General features: G+C 46.3%; 1 protein-coding gene across 1 annotated transcript; it reads left to right on the top strand.

Annotated features, from left to right (window-relative positions):
• The first annotated feature begins 6,464 nt into the window (after positions 1–6,464).
• On the top strand, positions 6,465–7,205 carry LOC126260671 (translation initiation factor IF-2-like). The gene has a single exon (XM_049958008.1). The coding sequence runs from the start codon at positions 6,465–6,467 to the stop codon at positions 7,203–7,205; it is 741 nt and encodes a 246-aa protein (XP_049813965.1).
• The last annotated feature ends 9,107 nt before the right edge of the window (positions 7,206–16,312 follow it).

Here is a 16,312-nt window from a genome sequence, read left to right as displayed (position 1 = left end):
GGGGGAGTGACAGTTGTATACGAAGCATCCTCCGCCACACACCGCAAGGTGATTTGCGGAGTGTAAATGTAAATGTAAAAAGTGGTAGTCTCGTCTCCAACGTTCCCTTCTATGAAATTCGGCTTCCACCTACATAGGACCTTTCTGAAAATAGTGACCCAGTCTGTCCACTTCGGTAGCAATGAAAGATAAAAACAACAAAGGTACAACAAGGATAAACGGCAATTTCATACACACACACACACACACACACACACACACACACACACACATATATATATATATATATATATATATATATATATATATATATATATATATATACTCCTGGAAATGGAAAAAAGAACACATTGACACCGGTGTGTCAGACCCACCATACTTGCTCCGGACACTGCGAAGGGGCTGTACAAGCAATGATCACACGCACGGCACAGCGGACACACCAGGAACCGCGGTGTTGGCCGTCGAATGGCGCTAGCTGCGCAGCATTTGTGCACCGCCGTCGTCAGTGTCAGCCAGTTTGCCGTGGCATACGGAGCTCCATCGCAGTCTTTAACACTGGTAGCATGCCGCGACAGCGTGGACGTGAACCGTATGTGCAGTTGACGGACTTTGAGCGAGGGCGTATAGTGGGCATGCGGGAGGCCGGGTGGACGTACCGCCGAATTGCTCAACACGTGGGGCGTGAGGTCTCCACAGTACATCGATGTTGTCGCCAGTGGTCGGCGGAAGGTGCACGTGCCCGTCGACCTGGGACCGGACCGCAGCGACGCACGGATGCACGCCAAGACCGTAGGATCCTACGCAGTGCCGTAGGGGACCGCACCGCCACTTCCCAGCAAATTAGGGACACTGTTGCTCCTGGGGTATCGGCGAGGACCATTCGCAACCGTCTCCATGAAGCTGGGCTACGGTCCCGCACACCGTTAGGCCGTCTTCCGCTCACGCCCCAACATCGTGCAGCCCGCCTCCAGTGGTGTCGCGACAGGCGTGAATGGAGGGACGAATGGAGACGTGTCGTCTTCAGCGATGAGAGTCGCTTCTGCCTTGGTGCCAATGATGGTCGTATGCGTGTTTGGCGCCGTGCAGGTGAGCGCCACAATCAGGACTGCATACGACCGAGGCACACAGGGCCAACACCCGGCATCATGGTGTGGGGAGCGATCTCCTACACTGGCCGTACACCACTGGTGATCGTCGAGGGGACACTGCATAGTGCACGGTACATCCAAACCGTCATCGAACCCATCGTTCTACCATTCCTAGACCGGCAAGGGAACTTGCTGTTCCAACAGGACAATGCACGTCCGCATGTATCCCGTGCCACCCAACGTGCTCTAGAAGGTGTAGGTCAACTACCCTGGCCAGCAAGATCTCCGGATCTGTCCCCCATTGAGCATGTTTGGGACTGGATGAAGCGTCGTCTCACGCGGTCTGCACGTCCAGCACGAACACTGGTCCAACTGAGGCGCCAGGTGGAAATGGCATGGCAAGCCGTTCCACAGGACTACATCCAGCATCTCTACGATCGTCTCCATGGGAGAATAGCAGCCTGCATTGCTGCGAAAGGTGGATATACACTGTACTAGTGCCGACATTGTGCATGCTCTGTTGCCTGTGTCTATGTGCCTGTGGTTCTGTCAGTGTGATCATGTGATGTATCTGACCCCAGGAATGTGTCAATAAAGTTTCCCCTTCCTGGGACAATGAATTCAGGGTGTTCTTATTTCAATTTCCAGGAGTGTATTAGGTATGTGTACGACCATAGCCAGCTAGAGTGGGCTTGCGTGTTGGCGCGGGTCTGCCACATAGCTAATTAATTTCCTTACTAAGGAAATGTTTCATTTATCATTGTGTATGAAAAGTGTCTTGAAACGCATATAGATCAAACAGTAAAATGCATATCGTCGAACGTGTGAGAACACGACATTGTGACTTTGGTTTTTGCAGGTTTAACCACCGCCAACAGCTTGCGTAAGATAATTGGCATCCCTTGTGAAATTTCGACTACGTTACTTAATAGTCTACCAAAGCCTAAATATCCGAGTCGTATACAGTATCAAACAATTTCAGACAACAGTGCCCTCACTATCACTGCGCTGCGACAAACTACTCGCAGTGAAGATTGTGGTCAATACAACTTAACAGAGGTCTGCAATACTTTCAGTGAAGATACAGCCGCGACCCCCACACGGAGTGCTGTCTCAGAACAAACGCGGACAGTGCCGTGGATACAGTGGTAACATTTGTATGGGGAAGGTTTTCCTTAAACCATCTTAAGGCTAAAACTTCATTTAAAAATTTCAATAATTATGAGTGTGCAAGTTTACATAACACTTTTATGTGTACTGCGAGGGGAGCTGCTACATGATAAATACGAATATATGTTGAGCTGTTTTTTTCCGATTTTTTTAGTCAATACTTAATGACACTACATTACTGTTTATCAGCTAAATGGCGATTTCCATCAGAACCAAGTTTTAGTATCAGCTTCAACGTTTTGACATGCAGAGATACAACAGCAAGGTCAAGTTGGCGATTAGAAGACGCTAACGCCTGGCAACTTAATGTTGTAGAAACGCTGCAAGACACACAGTTATGTTGGCCGGCCGCGGTGGCCGTGCGGTTCTAGGCGCTGCAGTGCGCAACCGCGGGACTGCTACGGTCGCAGGTTCGTATCCTGCCTCGGGCATGGATGTGTGTGATTTCTTTAGGTTAGTTAGGTTTAAGTAGTTCTAAGTACTAGGGGACTGATGACCTAAGATGTTAAGTCCCATAGTGCTCAGAGCCACAGTTATGTTGGGCACGAAAAGTAGTGCCACTTTGGTTCCTTGTAAACAAAAGTCTTTTGCAGCATCCAAAGCGAGCAGTCATGCTCACTTTTTCGATCGCCTTACAGAGGCCAACACGCTCTTCCGCAACATGTATAGACAGCCTCCGGACAACACTTCGCCAATAGTTCACAGGCCATGTTGGAGCAGTGTTCCTGATGCTGAAGTCTCAGCAGTTTAGGAAAGGCTGCTGTTTTTTGATGAGCAAACTATTTCTGCATCTCGTTGCTCGTTAGTCGTGCTTGGTAGAGATTACGATAATAGCTCAAAAGTACGATCACATTTGAACCGCAAAATCATCTATGATGCTGCTCAGGCAGTGATAAATTGAGCTTGTTGTATCGTAACAGAGTGCTTTATCTTTCAATGTATCTGTTTAATTTGTCTAAGAGTTTTTTTACAAACAGTTTTAGCACTAACATTCTTACATCAGAAGCGCATATAGGTCATTCTCGGTTTCAAGTAGGATCGTAGGACAGAAGCACATAATAATAAGCATATATCGCTGACAAGTCTCTCGTAGAATCATGTACCATGTTCACGTTTTATGGCCCGTTTAGAGGAAGATGAAATCATCTATAAAATATCTGTATGGATTCTTCAAATAGAGATTTTGCGAAACTCTAATTGTTCTGTTCGTTTATGAGATCCAGAGCGCCGTAAACATCGGCGCTCAGGTTGATTCCGTGGTCGTTCACTTCAGGGAAACATTTCGCAGAGAGCCGCACTGTCGTTTAGCCAGCACAATACGACCTGATTGATTATCAGACCAGATGTATGATTGGATTCAGAGCTTCCTTGCAAACAGAACTCAACACGCTCTTAACGGGACACCTACATCTACATTATTACAATACACAATTAAATGTCTGGCAGAGGGTTCATCGAACCACCTTTGTGCTATTTCTTTGCGCTCCAGCCGTGAACAGCGCGCGGTAAAAGCGAACACAGATCTTTCCCTGCGAAATCTCATTTCTCTTATATAATTATTATAATCATTTCTTCCTGCATAGAAGGGCGCCAACAAAATATTTTCGGATTTGAAGATCCTGCCGCAACAAAAACGCTTTTGTCTTCATGATTGTCACCCGAATTCTAGTATCAGATCTGTGGCACTCTCTCTCCTTTTCCGCGATATTCCAAATGGAGATGCCTTCATTTGATCTTTTTCCATGTACTGCGTCAATCATATCAGATGCGGATCCCACACCACACAGCAGTACTCCTAATGAGAACGGACAAGCTAGTGTCTTTAGTAGTCTTTTTGTATTTTCTAAGTGTTCTTCAATAAATCGCAGTCTTTGGTTCGCTTTCCCCACTAAATTACCCATGCAATCGCTCCAGTTTAAGTTATTTGTAATTGTAATCCCTAAGTACTCAGCTAAATTCCAAGCCTATAGATTTGTGTGATTCATCATATAACCGAAATTTACCGGATCCATTTTAGCACTCAAGTGGATGACTTCACCTTTTTCATTATTTGGAGTCAAATGGTTCAAATGGCTCTGAGCATTATGGGACTTACCATCTGAGGTCATCAGTCCCCTAGACTTAGAACTACTTAAACCTAACTAACCTAAGGACATCACACACATCCATGCCCGAGGCAGGATTCGAACCTGCGACCGTAGCGGTCGCGCGGTTCCAGACTGAAGCGCCTAGAACCGCTCGGCCACACGGGCCGGCCCTTTGGAGTCAATTGCCACTTTTTGCACCACACAGATATCTTCACTAAATCATTTTGCAATTGTTGTTGATCAGCTGATGACTTTACATGACGTTAAATGACACTATCATCTGTAAATAATCTAAGAGGGCTGCTCAGTTTGACTCCTAAATCGTCAAATAGACAGGAACAGCAGAGGGCTTACAACACTTCCTTGGGAAACGCCATATATACTTCCGCTTTACTAGATGACTTTCCGTCGGATATTAAGAACTGCGATCTGTCTGACAGGAAATCACGAGTGCAGTCTCACAACTGACAAGGGAATCTCCCCATCGCACCCCCCTCAGATTTACTTATAAGTTGGCACAGTGGATAGGCCTTGAAAAACTGAACACAGATCAATTGAGAAAACAGGAAGAAGTTGTGTGGAACTGTGAAAAAATAAACAAAATATACAAACTGAGTAGTTCATGGGAAGATAGGCAACATCAAGGAGACTGGGAACGCAGGAGCGCCGTGGTCTCGTGGTAACGTGAGCAGCTGCGGAAGGAAAGGTCCTTGGTTCAAATCCTCCATCGAGTGAAAAGTTTAACTTTTTATTTTCGATTTATGTGACAAACTCTTATGTTTTCATCACTTTTTTGGGAGTGATTATCACATCCACAAGAAAACCTAAATCGGGCAAAGTAGAAGAATCTTTTTACCCATTCGCCAAGTGTACAAGTTTGGTGGGTCGACAACATATTCCTGTCATGTGACGCACATGCCGTCACCAGTGTCGTATAGAATATATCAAATGTGTTTTCCTGTGGAGGAATCGGTTGATCTATGACCTTGCGATCAAATGTTTTCGGTTCCCAGTGGAGAGGCACGTCCTTTCGTCTACTACTCGCACGGTTTTGCGATGCGGTTGCAAAACAAAGAAACTAAACTTATTACAGTGAACAGAGACGTCAATGAATGAACGGACAGATAATAACTATGCAAAAATAAAGAAAGTAAAATTTTCACTCGTGGGAAGACTTGAACCGAGGACCTCTCGTTCTGCAGCTGCTCACGCTACCACCGGACCATGGCGCTCCTGAGCTCACATTGTCCATGATATTCCTTATGTGACCCATGGACTACTCAGTTTGTATATTTTGCTTATTTTTTCACAGTTCCACACAACTTCTTCCTGTTTTCTCAATTGATCTGTGTTCAGTTTATCAAGGCCTATCCACTGTGCCAACTTATAACTAAATCTGAGGGGGGTGCGATGGGGAGGTTCCCTTGTGAGACGATACTCCGTAGGCGCGCAATTTGATTAGAAGTCATTTGTGAGGAACGGTGTCAAAACTCTTTTGGAAATCTAAAACTATGGAGTAAATATGACATCTCCTGTAAATAACAGTCATTTCTTAATGAGAATCAAGAGCTAGTTTTGTTTCACAAGAACGATATTTTTAAATCGTGTTGTCCATTTGTCAATAAATCGTTTTCTTCTATATAAATCGCCATGTTCAAACAAAGTACACGTCCCAAAATCCTTCTGTAAATCGACGGCAGTGATATGGGTCCGAAGTTCAACGTATTCCTCCTATTTCCTTTCTTGAATACTGGTGTGACCTGTGCGACTTTCCAGTCTTTAGGAATGGACGAGCGAGCAGTTGAGTATGATTGCTAAGTATGGGGTTACTGTGCCAACGTACTCTGATACAATATCGACAAACATAATGGTAATTTTAGGAGCTTTCCTAGGAGGTGTGATACGACCGTTACTGGTTACAAAATGATCTCATGGATATCGTAGGAACCTCAATGGGGCTGTTTGCAGTTGATGCGGTCGTCTATTAGAACGAAGCGATGCCAGAAGACGAGCGATGCCAGAAGACGAGCGATGCCATAAGACGAGCGATGCCATTAGACGAGCGATGCCATAAGACGAGCGATGCCATAAGACGAGCGATGCCAGAAGACGAGCGATGCCAGAAGACGAGCGATGCCAGAAGACGAGCGATGCCAGAAGGCGAGCGATGCCAGAAGGCGAGCGATGCCAGAAGGCGAGCGATGCCAGAAGGCGAGCGATGCCAGAAGACGAGGGTTGCCAGAAGGCGAGCGATGCCAGAAGGCGAGCGATGCCAGAAGGCGAGCGATGCCAGAAGGCGAGCGATGCCAGAAGGCGAGCGATGCCAGAAGGCGAGCGATGCCAGAAGGCGAGCGATGCCAGAAGGCGAGCGATGCCAGAAGACGAGCGATGCCAGAAGACGAGCGATGCCAGAAGACGAGCAATGCCAGAAGACGAGCGATGCCAGAAGACGAGCGATGCCAGAAGACGAGCGATGCCAGAAGACGAGCGATGCCAGAAGACGAGCGATGCCAGAAGACGAGCGATGCCAGAAGACGAGCGATGCCAGAAGACGAGCGATGCCAGAAGACGAGCGATGCCAGAAGACGAGCGATGCCAGAAGACGAGCGATGCCAGAAGACGAGCGATGCCAGAAGACGAGCGATGCCAGAAGACGAGCGATGCCAGAAGACGAGCGATGCCAGAAGACGAGCGATGCCAGAAGACGAGCGATGCCAGAAGACGAGCGATGCCAGAAGACGAGCGATGCCAGAAGACGAGCGATGCCAGAAGACGAGCGATGCCAGAAGACGAGCGATGCCAGAAGACGAGCGATGCCAGTAGACGAGCGATGCCAGTAGACGAGCGATGCCAGTAGACGAGCGATGCCAGTAGACGAGCGATGCCAGAAGACGAGCGATGCCAGAAGACGAGCGATGCCAGAAGACGAGCGATGCCAGAAGACGAGCGATGCCAGAAGACGAGCGATGCCAGAAGACGAGCGATGCCAGAAGACGAGCGATGCCAGAAGACGAGCGATGCCAGAAGACGAGCGATGCCAGAAGACGAGCGATGCCAGAAGACGAGCGATGCCAGAAGACGAGCGATGCCAGAAGACGAGCGATGCCAGAAGACGAGCGATGCCAGAAGACGAGCGATGCCAGAAGACGAGCGATGCCAGACGACGAGCGATGCAAGACGACGAGCGATGCCAGATGACGAGCGATGCAAGAAGACGCGCAGAGGATCGATGATTGGTGTAGGGGCTGACAGTTGAATCTAAAATGTAATGTACTGTGCAGAAGTAGACAAATGCACTACTATAAGATAACACTATTGACGGAAAGTCTCTGGAAACAGCAATTACTCCAAAGAACCTCGGAATAGCCAATTACAACGAAATTAGAAGGGATGTAATTACCTGACATTGTCACTGCAGACAGAGCGATCTGTTATTTCGATGTTCATCTTTTGTAAAATCTTTATTAGCCAACATCGAATATGTGAAACAGATAACGAGTTTGGACAGTTTCTGGTCATCTTCGGATCAGATTACAAATTCCCGTGTTCAAGATAAGAGGGTAATTTGTCAACTGGCTGTTAACAACTCAAGAGAAAGCCAACTTTGAAGCCGGCCGGAGTGGCCGAGCGGTTCTAGGCGCTACAGTCTGGAACCGCGCGACCACTACGGTCGCAGGTTCGAAACCTGCCTCGGGCATGGATGTGTGTGATGTCCTTAGGTTAGTTAGGTTTAAGTAGCTCTAAGTTCTAGGGGACTGATGACCACAGCAGTTAAGTCCCATAGTGCTCAGAGCCATTTGAACCATTTGAACCAACTATGAACTCAAGGTTGTCACATAAGTATATTCGGATCTGAAGATGACCAGAAACGGTCGAAACTAGTTATTTATTTTTCTACATGCGGTCTTGGATAATAATGATTGAACAAAAAATCGACATTCATTTACATGGAACAATCACATGAAACAAAGTGTACGAAAAACACATGTCAGGTTGAGATTCAATTGAAAGACTCCGAGGGAAATGTAATTTATCCACGAAAGAAGTGACGTACAAAACAGAAATTTGACCGATTCTTGAGTATTGCCCGTCAACTGTAACCAAGTTGGATTAATAGAGCCTCGCGGAGTGGCCGCGCGTTTGGAGGCGCCATGTCACTAATTGCGCGGCCCTTCCTGCCCAAGGTTCGAGTCCTCCCTCGGGTATGGGTGTGCGTGTTGTTCGTAGCATAAGTTAAAGTAGGGTGTAAGTCTAGGGACCGATGACCTCGGCAGTTTGGTCCCATGGGAATTCACTCACATTTGAACTTTTTTTTTTTGATTGATAGAAGAGATACACAAGACGTAAGGAAGAGCGGCACGTTTCGTCACGGGATGGTTTAGCCGGCGCGAGAGCGCTACGGAGATGCTGGATAAACTCTAGTGTCAGACGAAGCAAGAGAGTCATTGTACATTACAGAGAGGTTTATTAGCGAAACTCCCAGACATTATATTCCAAGAAGAGTCACAATGAGAAAATCCGAAAAATTAGACCTAATACGGAGGGTTACTGACAATTATTCTTCTTACGTGGCATTTTAGAATGGATCAGTGATGGTGGAAGAGGGGGGATGAAATACTGGTGCGAGAATTCCGCTACACACCGTACGGTGGCTAGAGAAGTACAAAATGGCTCTGAGCACTATACGATTTAACTTCTCAGGTCGTCAGTCCCCTTGAACTTACAACTACTTAAACCTAACTAACCTAAGGACATCACACACATCGATACCCGAGGCAGGATTCGAACCTGTGACCGTAGCGGTCGCGCGGTTTCGGACTGAAGCGCCTAGAACCGCTCGGCCACCGCGTACGGCTAGCGAAGTACAGATGCAGATGTAGATGTCACATTCAGCTCCTCATAGAATTACATCAAATTACAAAAACAATGCCAATTTAAATGTAAACGCAAGTGCATATTTTTCTGTTATGCCAGTATTTACAAACTACTGCACTACGTTTATGCGCAGTGTGAAGACTCTTTCCCTATTTTATACTTATTAATCCCATACTTCGTACGTAAATGTGAAAATAGCTGGAAAAACTAACATTCATTTGTATCTCTCTGTGCACCTTCACAATCTTGAAGACCGATAGATCTGTGCTATTTCACGCCCAGTTCCTAAACGGTAAATAAATTATGTGTCTACTCTTACATTATCTTCTAATTCCTGGAGACCTGAAGACAAACTCTACACGAAATTCTATGAGTTGCGTGGTAGGAGCTTCACGAAGTTTCCCCTGTCACTGCCCCCATGCGTCCTAGGGCTGGAATTCGCCCCGGACAGCTGCTGGAGTGTAGTTGTCGCTTGTTGAGGAGACGTCGTTCCAGCAGAAACAGTGCCTCCGGACACAGCGCGCCGTCCCTGCAAGCTTGTGCTTCATTTGAATTGCCGACTTATGGAAATAGTGCCTACCTTCCTCCCCCCCCCCCCCACTTACCCTACCGTCCTCTCAAATCCCCCTTACCTCCCCCCCCCCCTTCCCGCCTGCCATTAACCCCTCCCGCTTATGCACCAGTCCGAGTAACACCACTAGGACGAGATACATCGCCGTTGGGACGAAGATTAACGAATCTTTTAACAGGTACCATTCTCTCTATTCGTTCGCGTCTTTTGCTATTTTGTACTACATTTCAATCTCGACGCTATACACGTAGTTCAAATTTAATTGCACTCATATGAAGTGTAATGAAACACTGCAAAAGTATAGAAAAAAGAGCGGTAAGTAAAAACAACAGCCGTTAGATTTCAGTAATTTAAATTCTTGAGTTAGATTCATTATCTTTTACGATCATTTTAAATCTATGCTCCTCCCGAAACTACAATCAAAAAATAACGTTTGCTGCTTGCACTGTGATTCAGGCACGTTTTCTTTTTCTTTCCCTTTTTCAGTTTAAAGTGATTATGGTAGCGTACGCATTCAAAAGCTTCTTGGCTAGCAGTTTGTTTTATTTCGACAGACTTACATTCACGTTCTCACACTTGCTTGCGTCTTAATGTTTACTTGTATGGCACGTGCATCATCTCTTTCGTTGAACCGCCACATACAATCAACTACATTCGCGTAACTGCAACCTTCGTAACAAACCCTCCATTCTCCTAAACAACATTCGCTCTAAAATTTCCACACATGCTCAAGAATCCAGTATATCAACACTGGTTTATTTCTGATACACTGTTGAAATTCTGAAGTCAAAAAGCCATCGACTCCTGTGAACCTAATCGTACCTATTGACGGCACCAGCTTTCTTGCTACTCATGTTATCCTCACCCCCAATGATTCTTTCAACTTTATCTGAACAACTTTATCGTTAGCTGCTGGTGAATCTTCCGGGTTGTACTGTCGTCGTCCATGAAACTTTTGTTACTGACATTTCGTTAGATATATTCAGAGGTTCAACTTGATCCTCTCAGGAACACCTCTCAAAATTTCCAACACAGCTCTGGGAGCAACGTCAGGAACAAAAGAGTGTCATGGGCCACAACCACACAATACGCAAGTTTCACCAGCAGCTCTGACAACTGGTCGTGCAAGCCTTTATTGTATGCATTTTATCGTTATACTATGTGTGACAAATGGTACATATCTTTCAACCATCTAAAACTCCAGGCTATAGTTACTGAGATAAAAAACATAAGCATTCTGGATCGATAGCCCCTTCCTAACTGTCTATAACAGTCCATTCCAATTTACTAAAAGAATAAAGTATACAGGAAGAACACGCGATGCAAGACTATTTTGGTATCTCCACATACTAAACATCCGAAGCAAAATCCACAATAGATTAAACGTCACCATTCCCGGCGGGGTTAGGGATTTTCTCTGCCTCGTGATGACTGGCTATTGTGTGATGTCCTTAGGTTAGTTAGGTTTAAGTAGTTCTAAGTTCTAGGGGACTGATGACCATAGATGTTAAGTTCCATAGTGCTCAGAGCCATTTGAACCATCTTTTTTAAACGTAACCAACCGGACACGGCGGTTAAATCCCACAGCCAGTATTCACACATACATAAATAAATCTCATGATTTCCATCCTCACCTTCATGGAACCTTGACCGCTCGCTAAAGGGAGCAGCCACATTTTGTTTTCGCGTACTACTACATTTTCGCACCAGCTAGAATACTACTCGCGTTCCAACCCCCACATCTCATTCGTTAGATCGTTCCCCAGTGCAATCCTACGTCCAAATCCGTAACGTACAGTTATCAGAAGCCCTCACGTTAAGAAAATCTGCAGATCGTACAATCACGACAGCCATTTCATCACAACTGTTTTTTCGTATTAATATTTAAGGTTAAAGCAAACACACCTTCTGTTTTACTACTATTTGTAAACTGTCACGTTTTGAGTGCCTAATAATCCGATAACCTGTTGGCTATAAAAATACTAGTGGAATAAAATGGACACAGCAAATTTAACTAAAAGTTTTGGTAGAGGTTAATACTAAATTCCTTATAGATTTCGTGAGCAAAATGGAGTTTGTTTACATTTCAACCTTACGTATGAAATTGCTCTACCAAGAAATGGCGGAATAATTCATTAATACGATATAAATATATATATTGTCAGCGAATTGTCTCTCTCAATGGGAGCAGAAGGCTGCTAGGCAGCATTCAATCCGCGCACAATGGAGGGAATGTAAATAATTTAAAAAGCCTTTTGGAGAAAACGGCATTCTATCTATGGATATCTGTATTATTTAGTATATTAAGTATGAAAACGCATCGTATGTTGCCATATGCTGCTTAGGATATATGTGATCTTAGAAGATGACCAACGTATGGTTGAAACTGATAATGAATGATCATTATCTGTGATTAACAATAATAATAATAATAATAATAATAATAATAATAACAATAATAACAATAAAGGGAATTAAGAAGAAAAACAATACCTATTAGTTTAGAACATTTGAAGCTGTGTAATATCATCAGAAATGAAAGGGGTAATGAAAGAGGAGAAGATGAAATGACTATGACAACAGCTGTTTATAACAATGTTAATAATAATAATAATGGTAATGCCAATTATTATTCACATTATTATTTGTGTTGGTAACTATAATTACTCTCACAATAATTCCTCAGATTTATATGATTGAGCCAGAAGAAGGCCTATACATAGAGAGTGAGAATGTTTTTTAATATTTTTTGGTAGGTGTTATTCATTTTGCGATGGAACGCTAAATGAACAATAAGTAGATAAAATAAACATAAATGTAAATGCCAGTCGTGTGAGTTCCACTCACAAATGGGCATTATGCGAATTATCAAGTAATAATTGACGTATGGATTTGGATGGAAATGAAGATTATGGTTCGACATCGCATTGTCGCGCTCATTAGAGACGGAGCACAAACTTCGTTTCTGGTGAGATGGGGAAGGAAAGCGGCCGTCCGCTTTCGAAGTAACCATTCCGGCATTCACCTTAGGGAAATTTGGATGTCAGAAATGGGATCGGAATCGACGTCCTCCAGAATGCGAGTCCAGTGTCTTACCAACGCCCCACGTCACTCGATTTTGGACTAAGGATGAGTCTTAGTTCTTTTAGGAAGAACAGTACCCCACTGACGTCTTAATTGGAATGGACACACGTCAGATGTGGGACCATAGTTCGAGGATGCCTTGTAAGTTTGAGGTATGATAAAAATGCTTCGGTAATTGATGTCAGTTCTCTCTCCACTTTTAAACGGTCATTTCGTGCCCGTTTTTTCAACATTTCCGCTATGATCGAGGCTTCCCCGGCAGCTATGTCGTTTTTTAGTTCTGCGACTACACGCCTAAGTTAAACAAAAAAAGAAAAAAAACGGAGTAGCGTACGCGTTGGCATCATTAATGAGGGAGCGCTTAGTCGGTTAAGCCTTCCTCACATGCCATGTGTTTATCATAGCGAAGCACGCCAGGCGTGGTGTCCCCACCGTGGCTGCTGCACTCTTTGAAACGACGTGCTACCCCTTACGGAACATGTTCCTCAACGTGGCCCGCTTTTGACAGATCATCGTTGTGCCGTGGTTTTGTATTGTATGTTAACCGGGGACGTAGAAACGACGGAGAGGCTCCGTCCCCACAGCGGCCGCAGTGGTCCACAGCCCCACGACGACTACCGCAGTCCACTTTACCCCTCTGCCGCCCCACACCGAACCCAGGGTTATTGTGCGGTTCGGCCCCCGGTGAATAGCCCCCCCCCCCCACCCCCTAGGGAACGTCTCACACCAGACGAGTGTAACCGCTATGTTTGCGTGGTAGTAATGGTGGTGTACGCGTATGTGGAGAACTTGTTTGCGCAGCAATCGCCGACATAGTGTAACTGAGGCGAAATAAGGGGAACCAGCCCGCATTCGCCGAGGCAGATGGAAAACCGCCTAAAAACCATCCACAGACTGGCCGGTTCACCGGACCGCGACATGAATCCGCCGGGCGGATTCGTACCGGGGACCAGGCGCTCCTTCCCGCCCGGAAAGCCGTGCGTTAGACCGCACGGCCAACCGGGCGGGCTATGCCGTGGTCCTGAAACAGTAAAGTTCCGTAGCACCGAAGTTAAACACTAAAAACAATCCAATAAGGAAAGCGTTTAACTATCGACGTCTAGTTTCCTGTCATTTTACTATAATGCGTTTTCGAGAGATCCTGAAGTTGCTGATGCTTTGAAACAGCTTATATTCATACCACGCACTCCATAATAATAATAAGAAACAGCCCACCAAAGAGGGAGTTTAACTTCGTACAATATGGCGGCTGGTAAGTTCTGCTCGTGACGCAAGAACGATGTCGCATCTCATTGGTCACGTTGCTCTCCAAGAGGTAAATCCTCACATGCCGATTTTCCATTACACGCTTCGCAGCGTACTGGTACGTGGAATTCCACTCTGTGACGTCACCAGCTTCTCGTCCAGGTGCGTTTTCACATCGGGTGAGAGGACAGTCTTAGCCATCGCACCGACCCGCTGAGTAAAGTTTGTTCCGATCGCAGCTGAACTGTTGCGATGCCGCAGCACTGGACCACGCGAACAGCGGCAGCACCGGCGCACATCGAGGTTGTCCTTTGTGGAGTGGATGGGCGACGGCCCTCCAGCCGGTGTTTACATCAGCGCTGTGACGTCAGGCCGCCTGTTGACGGAGCTGCCAGCCGGCGTCCGCCGCAGCGGCCCGGCCCGGCCGCGCTCTGTTATTGGGTTGGGGGTGGGGGTGCGGCTGGGGGCGGGAGGGGGGGGGGGAAGAGGGGGAAGATGACACGCTCAGCCACACCAGACCGCGGCTGTCTTCTGCAGCTCTACGAGGGAGACAGAGGACTGCCACGGGTGCCGTCTTAACTTGTCAGCGTTCTGCATTTCACGGCCTTTTTATATTACAGCCCGCCTAAAATGTCTTTACCGGCGACAGACACCGGAGCTAACCGCGCGACCTACCAACGGCGGCGGAGTGAACGAATCACGTACCCTCGCAAGTGTTAGGTATACAAGTAGCCTTTAAGACCAGCTATTGTTCGCATGCACCGCAAAATGTCTACTACCTTCGTTTTGTCGGAAAAGTAAAAAACAGCCATTTTAAAGGAAACTGTGTCGTTGCAAATGCCAAGGCAGTTTCACGAAAATAAAACGGCAGTCTATGTAGAAAAAGAAAAAAACCACTGACAAATGCACTACTGGCCATTAAAATTGCTACACCACGATGATAACGTGCTACAGACGCGAAATTTCACCGACAGGAAGAAGATGCTGTGATATGCAAATGATTAGCTTTTCATGGCATTCACACAAGGTTGGCGCCGGTGGCGACACCTACAACGTGCTCCACGAGGAAATTTTCCAATCGATTTCTCATACACAAACAGCAGTTGACCGGCGTTGCCTGGTGAAACGTTGTTGTGGTGCCTCGTGTAAGGAGGAGAAATCCCTACCATCATGTTTTCGACTTTAATAAATCTCGGATTGTAGCCTATCGCGACTGCGGTTTATCGTATCTCGACCTTGTTACTACGGTTGGTCGAGATCCAATGACTGTTAGCAGAATATGGAATCGGTGGGCTCAGGAGGGTAATACGGAACGCGGTGCTGGATCCCAACCGCCACGTATGACTAACAGTCGAGATGACAGGCATCTTATCCACATGGCTGTAACGGTTCGTGCAGCCACGTCTCGATCCCTGAGTCAACAGTTGGGGGCGTTTGCAAGACAACAACCATCTAGACGAACAGTTCGACGAGGTTTGCAGCAGCTCGGAGACCATGGCTGCGGTTACCGTTGACGCTGCATCACAGACAGGAGCGCCTACGATGGTGTATGCAACGACGAACCTGGGTGCACGAATGGTAAAACGTCATTTTTTCGGATTAATCCAGGTTCTGTTTACAGCATCATGATGGTCGCATCCGTGTTTGGCGACATCGCGGTGAACTCACATTGGAAGCGTGTATTCGCCCATCGCCATACTGGCGTATCAGCCGGCGTGATGGTATGGGGTGCCATTGGTTACACGTCTCGGTCACCTCGTGTTCGCATTGACGGCACTTTGAACAGTGGACGTTACATTTCAGATGTGTTACGACCTGTGGCTCTACCCTTCATTGGATCCCTGAGAAACCCTACATTTCAGCAGGAAAATGCACGACCGCATGTTGCAGGTCCTGTACGGGCGTTTCTGGATACAGAAAACGTTCGACTGCTGCCCTGGCCAGCACATTCTCCAAATCTCTCACCAATTGAAAATGTGTGGTCAATCGTGGCCGAATAGGTGGCTCGTCACAATACGCCAGTCACTACTCTTGATGAACTGTGGTATCGTGTTGAAGATGCGTGGGCAGCTGTACCTGTACACGCCATCCAAGCTCTGTTTGACTCAATGCCCAAGTCCATCAAGGCCGTTATTACGGCCAGAGGTGGTTGTTCTGGGTACTAATTTCTCAGGATATATGCACCCAGA

Source organism: Schistocerca nitens, chromosome 5 (assembly GCF_023898315.1).
Source record: "Schistocerca nitens isolate TAMUIC-IGC-003100 chromosome 5, iqSchNite1.1, whole genome shotgun sequence".
Taxonomy (NCBI): Eukaryota; Metazoa; Arthropoda; class Insecta; order Orthoptera; family Acrididae; genus Schistocerca; species Schistocerca nitens.
Note: the sequence above shows the minus strand (reverse complement) of the source record. Positions and strands in the feature narration are given on the sequence as shown.

Excerpts from the sequence above, each read along its gene's own strand:
- LOC126260671 (XM_049958008.1), top strand. The coding sequence starts at position 6,465 with ATGCCAGAAGACGAGCGATGCCAGAAGACGAGCGATGCCAGAAGGCGA.